The sequence below is a fragment of the Camellia sinensis genome, chromosome 5 (assembly GCF_055761805.1).
Source record: "Camellia sinensis isolate YWXY chromosome 5, ASM5576180v1, whole genome shotgun sequence".
NCBI lineage: Eukaryota > Viridiplantae > Streptophyta > Magnoliopsida > Ericales > Theaceae > Camellia > Camellia sinensis.
The window spans coordinates 164,300,996-164,313,050 of record NC_138965.1 but is presented as its reverse complement, the minus strand read 5'-3'; the positions used below and the strand labels follow the sequence as shown (position 1 = coordinate 164,313,050).

The 12,055-nt window shown below is 30.7% G+C and overlaps 1 protein-coding gene across 1 annotated transcript; it reads left to right on the top strand.

The window, feature by feature from the left end:
- Positions 1–782: 782 nt before the first annotated feature.
- On the top strand, positions 783–11,310 carry SULTR3;5 (sulfate transporter 3;5). The gene is made up of 12 exons (XM_028224969.2): positions 783–1,142; positions 2,155–2,362; positions 4,761–4,932; positions 6,086–6,151; positions 6,288–6,401; positions 8,201–8,317; positions 8,399–8,525; positions 8,638–8,924; positions 10,119–10,309; positions 10,399–10,481; positions 10,805–10,881; positions 10,960–11,310. The coding sequence occupies exons 1-12, from the start codon at positions 830–832 to the stop codon at positions 11,116–11,118; spliced, it is 1,914 nt and encodes a 637-aa protein (XP_028080770.2). The 5' UTR covers positions 783–829; the 3' UTR covers positions 11,119–11,310.
- Positions 11,311–12,055: the final 745 nt, after the last annotated feature.

The following is a 12,055-nucleotide window of genomic DNA, read 5'->3' as shown; positions in this document are numbered from 1 at the left end:
AACCTTAAGTTGTAATTAAACATGCAAATAGGGTAATAAAAAAAATGCAAATAATGACTACAAAAACATAGTCAATGATAAACCAATTTTAAATATAAAAAATGTACCAAAATTTCCTTTATTAGTTTTTTAACAAACTTAGTTAAAACATGGCAAAGCTACCCCTGAAATGTTTGGAATTTACTTATTTTATGGTTTTTTTTTTTTTCTTTTTTTTGGCTTATGTTTGTATTTAATGAATTTTTTTTTAAAATTTTTTAAAAAGTTTTAGTCTTCTAGATTAAGCTCGACAAGACAATAAAATTTTTAAAAAGTTCATAAAAGACAGCAATAAACCGAAATAGTGAACTTTTTTTTTCTTATTTTGGATTTTTAATTTTTTTTATAATTTTTTTAAAAAAAATGGTTTTTAGACTCTTACAACAAGACGGACCGGAAAAGCAAATTTTTTAACATAATTTTAAAAAAATATATCACTAAAGACAAAAAAATGCAAAAAAAAAAAGAAAAAAGAAGTAACTTTTATAGAAGTTCCGAAACAGAATTTATATGAATTTGGTTGTGTCTAATCTGTTGTGATAATTTTAACATCTCACCTAAATTCACAACTTCCAATAGTAATTTTCCTTAAAGACGCACTAATGAGTCATATCACTTCCTTTTTACATTTCCACACATCCAATCTTTGTCATTCTTTTCATTTTTCATTTTTTTTTTTTTGCCTTTTATTTTTTCCCCCCATTGCATTGCTGCTATAAATAGATGCATAAACCACTTCTACCCTAAACTCCCTCTCTCTCTCTCTCTCTCTCTCTCTCACAAGCTAGTCATGACAACTTCTAGTGAATCTTTTCACAAGGTGAACTTTGCCACCCCAAGAAGCTTTGCCACAGCATTCAAATCTGACCTAAAAGAGATTCTCTTCCCTGACGATCCATTCCAGGAGTTCAAGAATGAGCCATTCTCAAGAAAAACCAAGAAAGCGATACAATACTTCGTTCCAATCTTCGATTGGCTTCCCAAATACAATTTAAGTCTGTTCAAGTATGATCTTCTAGCAGGGATCACCATTGCTAGCCTTGCTATACCTCAAGGAATCAGCTATGCCAAGCTCGCCAATATCCCTCCTATCATCGGCCTATGTAAGTTTTACGTGTCCAAATCACATATGTGATGTCACTGAACCCAAAAAAATTATTCAAAAAATTATCAAAATACATTTACTTAAATGGGCAAATTATAAACACATCTACTGAAATTTACTTAAATTACAAATTATTCCCTGTAATTTTAGAAATTACATTATGACCCTAAGGTTTCTAATTTCATAACAAATAGATCCTTTTATTAATAAATCATCAAGTTAATTAATAGTTTTTAATAATGTTAAAATTTTATTTCAATTAATAATTCAGATAATTTTATTATTGTATAGGTGAACAGTTAGAAATTTTACTTTTTTAATTAATTCTGTTAAATAAATTTTTTTGATAGGGAGGTATTTGTAATTTTTCAAATCACAAGAGACAATTCGTATTTTAAGCATACTTCAGGGGTGTACTTATAATTTACCCTACTTAAATTATTCTGAGTAGCGCCACGTCATACCAAGGCTTGATTTGATAAATGTTTTTTTGTTTTTTTTTTCTTCTGTTTTTTTGCACTTTTAGTTTTTTAAAAATAAAGTTATTAGTAAAAAAATTGATATGTTTGAAAAATATTAAAAAATTATTTTTTGTTATTGAGAAACTTTAGGCGGTTGATTTTTTTAATAATAATATTATTATTATTTCGTGTGTTTTTAGTATTTTTTTTTGAATTTATTTATTTTTACATTTAGACTAGAAGAACTTAAAAAAATTTAAAAATAATAATAAGAATTTTTAAAAAATCACTATTTTTTTTATAAAGAAATTGGAAAAAAGTCAATTTTTAGTATTCGCCAAATATAATGGATTTTGTTAAATCAACAGAAACTAAATAGTCAAATTAGTTTTGCTACTTATTTCAGCAAAATCTAAAAAAAAAAAAATTAAATTTAAATTTACACCACACATTTTTATTGTCGATAACTTTTTAGACTATTTTTTAGAACTCCCAAAATTTTCCAATTACATTTTCCAATTATATTATAATAAAACTTGTGTGATGCAGATTCAAGCTTTGTTCCACCACTTGTTTATGCCATTTTTGGAAGCTCAAAGCACCTAGCAGTTGGAACTGTTGCAGCATGTTCCTTGCTTATTGGCTCAATAATTGGAGAAAAAGTATCTCCAATTGATAATCCCAAGTTATATCTTGACTTGGTCTTCACTGCTACCTTCATCACAGGTCTGTTTCAAACGGCTTTGGGTTTCTTAAGGTAAGAAAGAGTCTTCAAAAAGTGATTCTGATTACTCGAGATCCACTTATTCAACTTATTATTAAATTATTAATGTCCTTTTCATTTAAATAAATCAAATTTGATCAAATTTTAAAATTCGTTATTTTTTAGTTAATTTGAATAATCTATTATTTGGCTCCATAAATTTATATTCATTATAAAAAAAAATTAAGTTATTTGAATTTGACTATTTATGTGCTCAATTAGAGTTTGTTTGAGATTAATACGAAATGTTAAAAAGCTAAATTTATTTAAGCTTAAATACATTTTAAAAATAATTAAATTTTCAAACTATACTTGAACTATTCACTACCCGATTCAACTCATTTGTTATTTAAATTGTGAAGTTTATTGAAAAGTATTATATTTTACTGATTTTGTTCATCATTTTGTATCACCTCGTACATGAATATTTAGCATTGGATTGCTATTTGAAGCCAAATGCTGGCACTTTTTTATTTTTTATTTTTTATTAAAAAAAAATATGATTGGCAATTGTATTGGCTCATTTTTCATAGAAAAATTAATCATTATTTGAAATATTTATTCCTCTAGTATGATGCATAGCATGAGTTGTAATTTAAAACACACATTATATATATCATTTGTCCTAAAAAAAAAATGAAAATAAAAATTAAACAATCAAAAAAAAATTAAACAAAAAATTGAAGAAACTTAAAATTTAATTGTCGTTTCGTACAAGGTAATTGATTTTATGGGTCATTCACTACCAAAAAAAAAAAAAGATTTTAGAGTCCAAAATTTAGGGGCAAAATCATTTTTTATGGACCAAATAATTTTATTGCGAAAAGTGTCATTCTATTTTTAGCAATAAAAATTAGACATTATTGATGAATTATTAATCTTTTGGGACGAAATTTTTTGTTTAAAAAAATAAACCATTTTGAAACCAAATTATTTCGTCCCTAAAAATCTATTTATTCGTTTACTTTTCGGGACGACCTTTTAGTGATTATCCTTATGACAGTGAAAATTGATTCTTAAATGTCTTTTGTAACAAAATTTTTACTTTTAGAAACCAAAATATTTGGTTTCTATAACTCTTATATGTTGTAATGATTTCATACAAGGCAATTGTTTCAAAAAATCAATTAAAATCAAAGGTGATTGAGGGGGGCAAGATGCCCCATGGTAAGGGCGCACACGTGACTGTGTGGGTAAGGCGCACGGTCACGGGTTCGATTTCTCACTGGGTGAGTGCTTGCAGCAGTTTGAAAGGGGTACACGGCTTCCCCCGTGCTACTTACCCCACAGGATTAGTCCTGGCTTCTCGAAAAACTAGAGGGTTGGGGATACCCGCGTTATCAAAAAAAAAAAAAAAAAAATCAAAGGTGATTGATTTTTTTAAAATAATCATTAAAATGTATTGTAAATATTTATGGTTAGCATTAAAAATTTGTAAAGATGAATAATGATTTGTGAGTCATTATCAGACTTCAATAAACATAATTGCATTTATTACACCTTAATAGGACCAATAATATATTATTATGTACCCAATAATACAAAACAAAGAAAAAAAAATGTGATATATGGTCATTCTCAAAAAAAAAAAAAAAAAAAAAATTTCTAAGAGTTTGAAAAATATTTTTGCAGTGATTAATTTATCAATGAAAGTTGGAATAAATTTTTTTGATAAATAAATTTGATGTACAAAATCGGCTCGTAACTACACTTATAATTGATAACATTTAAAAAATAAAATTCAACTGTTTACACTTCTTACATCATATTTCAATTAAAATTAGCACAAATAAATTAAAAATAAATCAAATCATGCAAATAAAAATCAAAATGTCTCAATCATTTATCACTTTGAAAATTTTCTTAGTATCATTACCCACACCAAATGATCATTCCACAAACACAAACCACATCTAAAAAGTCCTTAAAAAAATAGGATAAATTATAAATACACTTATAAAGTTTGCTTAAAATATGAATTGCTTGTTGTGATTATGAAAATTACAAATACTCCTTATTAGAATTTTTTATTAACAGAATAAAAAAAAAAATCCTAACTACTCTATTACACAACAATAAATTATCTAAATCACTATTTGAAATATATTTTTGACATTATTAAAAACAGTTAATTGACCTAATCATTTATTAATAAAATGGATCATTTGTTATGCGATTAAAAATTTGAAGGAGTGAGATAAATTTTCAGAATCACATAAGATAATCTATATTTGAAGCAAATTTCAGAAGATGTATTAGTAATTTATCCAAAATTTTATTATCAAAACGAAAGACAAATATATATATATATATATATAATATTCAGAATTTATAAATAAATAAATAAAATAAATAGGAACAGTGGTAATTATTTCTTAATTTTTATGTGCAGACTTGGAATATTGGTGGATTTTTTGTCACATTCGACGATCACTGGTTTCATGGGTGGGACAGCGACGATTATCTGCCTCCAACAACTTAAGGGCATGTTTGGATTGAAGCATTTTACAACAAAAACTGACGTTGTTTCTGTTTTACGTACAATTTTCAGTCATAGAAATGAGGTACACAAGCTGTCACACCTCTCTTCTACCCTTTTTTTTTTTTTTTTTTTTTTTTTTGGGAGAATATTTACTTGTGTGTTTTGACTCCCCTTACTCATTCCATTTTGTGAAGGGTTTTATTAAAAGGGAAAGCTCCTCTCCAATTGGGGCTTTTTAATTGAAGGTATTGTTGGGTTTTTTGGACCTATCATGAAACTCACATCGATAATTCAAATATTTGATATGTAAAATTTTTTGTGTATTTCATCCCTATAAAAATCACATTGATCGGATATTAATAACTACTTGATCAGATCACATCTGTGTCAACAATTTATTTTTAAAATCACACTTACTGTTGACACAAATTTGATCAAATTAAGTGATTATCAATATTTGATCAACTTGAGATTTTGTAAGGATGAAATACTTGACAAGCCCTACACATTAAAATGTTCAGATTATCGATATGTGCTCTATGGTGGGCTCACGGAGGCCTAATAGCCCGCTCTAATATGATTCCGAACTAAAGGGAAACCTCTACCTTTATTAAATATTGGTAGGCATATGGTGTAATAATATTTGTCTTAATAAAAAAAAAAGATTATGCTCAAAATTATATTTGTCAGTCTTTTTTTTCTTAGATCAAATATGTTTCAATATTGTGATTCTTGATATCTGATCAATTTAATTTTTTACATAAATAATATGCTTGATAAGTTATATAAAATGAATAATTTTGATTATTGAGACGAATCCTATATGGGACTACAACCTCTCAACTAGATCCTCTAGTCCGATTAAAGGAATGAAGTGAATTCTATCCGGAAAAAAAAAATTATGAATTAAATTCCGACTTTCATCCCACTTATGTAAGTGTCAACTGTTGATTTTTGTGTTTATTTATGTGTTTGTAGTATTTCAAAATAAAAAATGTTAAAAATTTCAAAAGTTCTACTAAAATTTTTACTAAATGTTTCACATGGGTATGAAACCCATATGAAATCCATATGGTGTGGGCCTCACACCGATGTAAAATATTTGGAAAAAATTTTGATAAAACTTTTGAGATCTATAACATTACTCGTGTCCAACTAATCCTCAAGCATTATTTCTCAAAAGTATAAATTGCTAAAAAAATATCATATGCTTTTTTTTGTTGTTAATTTTACAGTGGAGATGGGAGAGCGCGGTCGTGGGTTTAATTTTCCTAGCTTTCCTCCAATTCACTAGATATGTTGTGAGTTTTTTCATCGTACTTATACAAACATAAATATGTCAATATGTTTATATCCTTAACCTAATTTTATCTATGGATGTGGATATTTACTCATGTACTTAGGTATACATATATATGGAAAATTTTAAATTTGCAGAAGCAAAAGAGACCAAGGCTGTTTTGGGTATCGGCCATAGCTCCAATGATGGTTGTCGCTACTGGCTGCCTTTTTGCTTATTTTGCTCATGCGGAGAAACATGGCATTCAAATTGTTAGTTTTCTTTTCCTTCTTCACCGTATCATGTCACACTACATATTTGGAAGGTAGCTTCATGCTTTATATGTATACTCATGCACATATATCAACTCTTTAATTAAAGGGGAAAAAAAATTACACATAGTACTTTTTATTTGTAAAAAAGTACACAAAATACAATGATGTCATTCATTCTTGATAGGACTCATAGTCCACCAGTATGAATGTTGTGGAACAAAAAATTATTCATAGTGCTACTAGCGTTGCTTGCGCATATATATATATATATACTACTTGAAAATCAAAATTCATTTCGATTAAAAAAAAATAGTTGCAAGAATTTTCAGAACTATAATTGGCATCCCATTAATATTCATCACTCTCCGTGTTCCTCGTGTCCAAGCTCTAAGTAATGTCACTCAACCTAAGAGCAAAAAACTGTGAGCTACCCAATGCGTGTGTAGTCGGAAAATCCCTCCGACGATCAAGTTAGCACATTTAGAGAAGAAGAAAGAGAGAAGAGACAAGATGCAGGTAGCTCTAATAACAAGAATTCCAGACGTGTGCATGGAGGCACTATACCGTTTATATAGTTTCTGCACGCACCACCCTGCTCATCCTTACCTAGACATGTGGATGTACCGTCCTGTTGTCTCCTTCCACGTATAGAGACAAATACTGCCAAACACTAATGGCAAAACTGCCTAACAGTATTGACGCGCACAAACGGTGGAATCTGATCACCTTTCAATTGGGCCACGTAGCAACTTCTGCCGAGCTATCTTTAACTCTGCATTGTGCCCATCTTTAGAATCATGCCTTCTGCCTGGTCGTGAAAGACATACTGCAGATTGATTTGATTGAGCTTGCCGACCCCGGTCAGCCTTCTGCTCGGCTCTACCTAATCAACGGGTGAACTCATCTAGCCCTTAACTCTAGGTTAGACCGAGCTAGCACCTCGGTCAGGCAAGTACCCTTGATCCAACCGCGCTAACATCTTGGTCCCGTGCAAGGTCTCACTCGACCCGGGCTAAAATATCGGCCCAAGGCCAAATCTTCCTCGGCCAAGGCCCAAACTTGCTTGGCCCACCAAGCTAGAGTAAATTCCCCTCTCACATAGTGCTACTAGTGTTGCTTGTGCATATATATATATATATTACTTGAAAATCAAAATTCATTTGGATTAAAAAAAAAAAAAAAAATTAGTTGCATGAATTTTCAGAACTATAATTGTTATCCCATTAATTCAACAGTTGTTTATCTTTTTTTTTCTTTTGAGGGGAAAAAAAAAAAGATAAATGAAAATTTTTAATGGGGTTTCATGATTGCTATATATGCATGACAATCCAAAATTTATAATGGTCATTCTTTTATGGACAAAATACGACAGTAATTCATGTATTTTGGTTTTTATGTTATTTTGGTGTCTGTAATTTTAATTGGTTCGATTTTAATCTTAAATTTATGACTTTATTTCAATTTAATCCAATTAATTATAATTCTTAGCATTTTTTTATATATATAAAATATACCCATATAAGTGGCATGTGCCATAGTTTTGAGAGAAGAATTATAAACTTACTTAACGCAGTGCGTTAATTTCAACCAATTCAGTGATTATTTTTCGTCAAAAACACTAATAACATTATCAGTTGAACCAAATTGATACAAAATCTAAAATTAATGATCAAAATTAAATCAATTGAAAATGTAAAAACTAAAATGATATAAGGTACAAAATATAAGTACCACTGGTGTAATTTGCCCTTCTTTTATTTATGTCTTGACTTTTTTGGGCTTCTCATATGTTGAAGGTGGGTGACTTGAAGAAAGGGATAAATCCAATCTCCCTTACGAATCTAAACTTTGATTCTAAGTATATATCAGCAGCTTTAAAAGCTGGGATCATCACTGCAATGGTGGCTCTCGCTGTAAGCGTTCTGATAGCGCCCTTTTCTTTCAGCTTAAATTTATGTTTCTATTAATATTGGCTTTACTATAATATTTTGCAGGAAGGAATAGCAATTGGGAGGAGTTTTGCAATAATGAAAAATGAACAAATTGATGGAAATAAGGAGATGATTGCTTTTGGTTTTATGAACATTGTTGGATCTTTCACTTCATGCTACTTGACTACTGGTACATGCCTACATGCTTTCTTGAACATATATATGACTTTTTTAATCTTAGAAAAATAAAAAGTTTTCTTTGGAGAGTAACTTTCAAGTGTATAGATATGATTAATTTGCAGGGCCATTCTCAAAAACTGCGATTAATTTCAATGCTGGGTGTAAGACAGCGATGGCGAATGTAGTTATGGCAATATGCATGATGTTGACGCTCCTATTCTTGGCTCCTCTGTTTAGTTACACCCCTCTTGTCGGACTTTCTGCCATTATCATGTCAGCGATGCTTGGTTTAATCGAGTATGAAAAAGCTTATCACCTATTCAAGACTGATAAGTTTGATTTTTGCATTTGCATGGTTGCATTCTTTGGTGTTGCCTTCGTAAGCATGGATGTTGGCCTCATGTTGTCGGTAAGGATTTTTTTTCAAAGTAATACAGCCTTGATTTTATAACATATATGTCTAGCAGGAGTTTTATACATTGAGCAAGACCTTTTTAATTTTACTATTTGAATATTATGTATAATTAAATGAACTTTCACTAATTTACACGAGTTCCCACTTGTTTAAAATAAGCTGACCAAATGGTTTGGTCTATTAGTTGTGAATTGGATGGTATTGATCAAATATTTGACAAAGCCAAATCAATCCAAATTATTCAACTGTTCTATAATTTAAATTGAGGTGGTTACAATATGATTACCAAGTCACTAGACAAGCTTATTGTAATCCATGGTGATGGTGGAAGTTGATAGCAACAAAGGATGTTGACTAGTGGTGGATGGGAGCAAAACTCAACAAGTTAGCAATGAAGATTTGGAAATTAGTCCCTGTAGCAATGCTTAGGCCAGTGTGGAAATTAAGGAATGATTGTGTGTTCAATGGCTGCCAACCAAATCTGATTGAACTTGGTGAGATTGTGAAGTTGAGAGTTGCTCTATGGGCAAAATCCAATCTCACAGCCATTTCCTATTCTGCTCTGATATTGTTTGAAGCTTAGTCTCAGACTTTGTATTTGAGGGGATTGTTTCTAGTTGTTGCTTTTTTTTTTTTTTTTTTTTTTTTGGGCAACATAAAAAATACTCTATTAATGAAATTCAAGGTACATTGTACAAAGACAAACATCAACTGCTAGCTTGGTGTTGTCATATTATTGTGTGTGCTTTTCGGTGCCAACTTAGTTGGGATCGTGTAGTTCATTATGATGGCCTTTATTGATGAATAACTATTTATCAACAATAAAAGCTTTTCTTTGTTGATTAAAAAAAAAGAAAAGAAAAAATCGATTCAAGCTAAAATAAGTGGGATCATTGAGAATCGCAGAAAAGGCACATATTAGGCACAACTACAAATAAGTGGTAGAATAAAAAATAGGCATCCCACATCTACCTTACCCTTGTCTATTCCATGCTTTCTATGTGAGTTTTTTTTTTTTTTTTTTTTTTTTTTTTTTTTTTTTCACTTCAATGTCTCTATAAAACAAATGCATCAAATATGCAAGATCTCCCTTTCCCATTTCACCAAATTTAATGAACACTAATGAATACTACTTTTCTTTCTCTCTCTTTTTTATTTATTTATTTTATTATTTTATTTGAATTTCAGGTAGGACTTGCCATACTTAGAGCACTTTTGTATGTAGCTAGGCCTGCTACTTGCAAACTTGGTAGCATATCAAACTCAACACTATATCGTGATGTAGAGCAGTATCCTGAGGCAACAGGAGTCCCCGGGATCCTTGTTCTACAACTTGGTTCCCCTTTATACTTTTCAAACTGCACTTACATTAGAGAAAGGTAATTTTGGCTTCAGATTTTCTAGTATTTCTGACAAGTTGATAAGTGTTGGTCATTTATGTATTCTATGCTTTGTTAACTTTGAGTAGGATTTTGAGATGGGTTAGAGATGAACAAGCTGCTACAAATTCTAAAGGGAATGATATTGAGCATGTTTTGCTAGATTTGGGAGGTATGCATGATAATCGATCCTGTAAATTCCAATCCAAGACTGACAATGTCCTAATTGGTCTGACAACAACTTTTAAGTTGGTTTCTTAGGTTTTTTAAGTGCCCCTTTTTTTTTATTTATAATCTTTACCAGTAATCTTTACCAGTAATTTGTAGATAACTATTTTTTTTTATAGAATTTTAGTCTAAAATCACATAAAAGCTTTTTTTTTAAATGATATTATCTAAAAATTACAAAATCTGCTGCCAACCCAATAATATTTATGTCACATGAATAACACTACTATATGTATTGGTGTTGCTAATGTAAATGTGATTATATAGGGGTTACATCCATCGACATAACGGGTGTTGAAACCCTAATTGAGGTGTTTAAAAGCATGGAAGCAAGAGGGATTAAGGTGGGTTATTATTTTCTTATGTACCATTTACCATATATATTAAATTTCTTATGGTCTAAACTTATTCATTTTTTGCAGGTGGGTTTTGTAAACCCTAGGCTTGAGGTCTTGGAGAAGTTAACAGTAACAAAATTCATTGAAATAATTGGTAAAGAAGATGTGTTCTTATCGATCAAAGATGCAGTCGAGACATGCACATTTACACTTAGAAGTTCAAAGCAATTTGATGATGCATAAGGTTGTAGTTGTGCAATTGATGATAGTGTAAGAAAAATCCTAAGGACATAAAAACTATGGCATATGTATATATCGTACTCAACTCCCCATGAGTGTTATGTGTCATTCTGTATCTCTAGCAAAACCGTGGCATAAGTGTAGTTAATGCACAAAGTTATTGGAATCAATGTGTTTGGCTTGGCTCAAAGAAAATATTTCTATATATACAAGCTTGCTACTCTGTACTAATTACGTATTATCATAATTCACTGATTTTCATTTTAATATCATGTATTAATAAATAAATAAAGCAATGATAAAGTGAGAAGGATGGATGCTACCAATCCGAGGGAAAAAGAAAAAAAGTCTAAGAGATCTAGGAGGATGGAGGCCAATAATTAGAAAGCAAGGATTTTGGAGACCAGTTTTCGATCTCCATCATCAAGGTTTGTTTACGGTTTTTGTGGATGAGATCTCAGAGTCCATGAAAGAATCTGTTTGGGCTATTCTCTCAGTTCGGAGTTGTGAAAGATGTCTATATACCCATGAAGAGAAGGAAGGCAACCAGATCAAGATTCGGGTTTGTGCGCTTTGATTACCTTGTGGCTGCTAAAGTGGTTGTGCAAAAAGCAAATGGATTATGGTGGGATAACAAGGAGCTCAAAGTAAAGTGAGCAGAGTATCAAAAAGGGCAAGGCATGCAGACAAACAAAAACAAGCTTCCTTTTTGGCGTAGAGTGAGTCATCTACACGCCAATTCCATATCAGAGCAGGGTCCTCATTAGAGATTCCAAACAGTAGGGTTCAAGTCCTATGTCGAGGTGGTGAAAAAAGGAAACCCCTGACAAAATAGCTTGTTGTCCATCCATGCTAAGGAAGATGGGAATGCTTGGCTGTATGACAGCATATTTCTTAAACTTAAATCCTTTTTTGCCTTTTCTGATTTTGTGCAAGAATG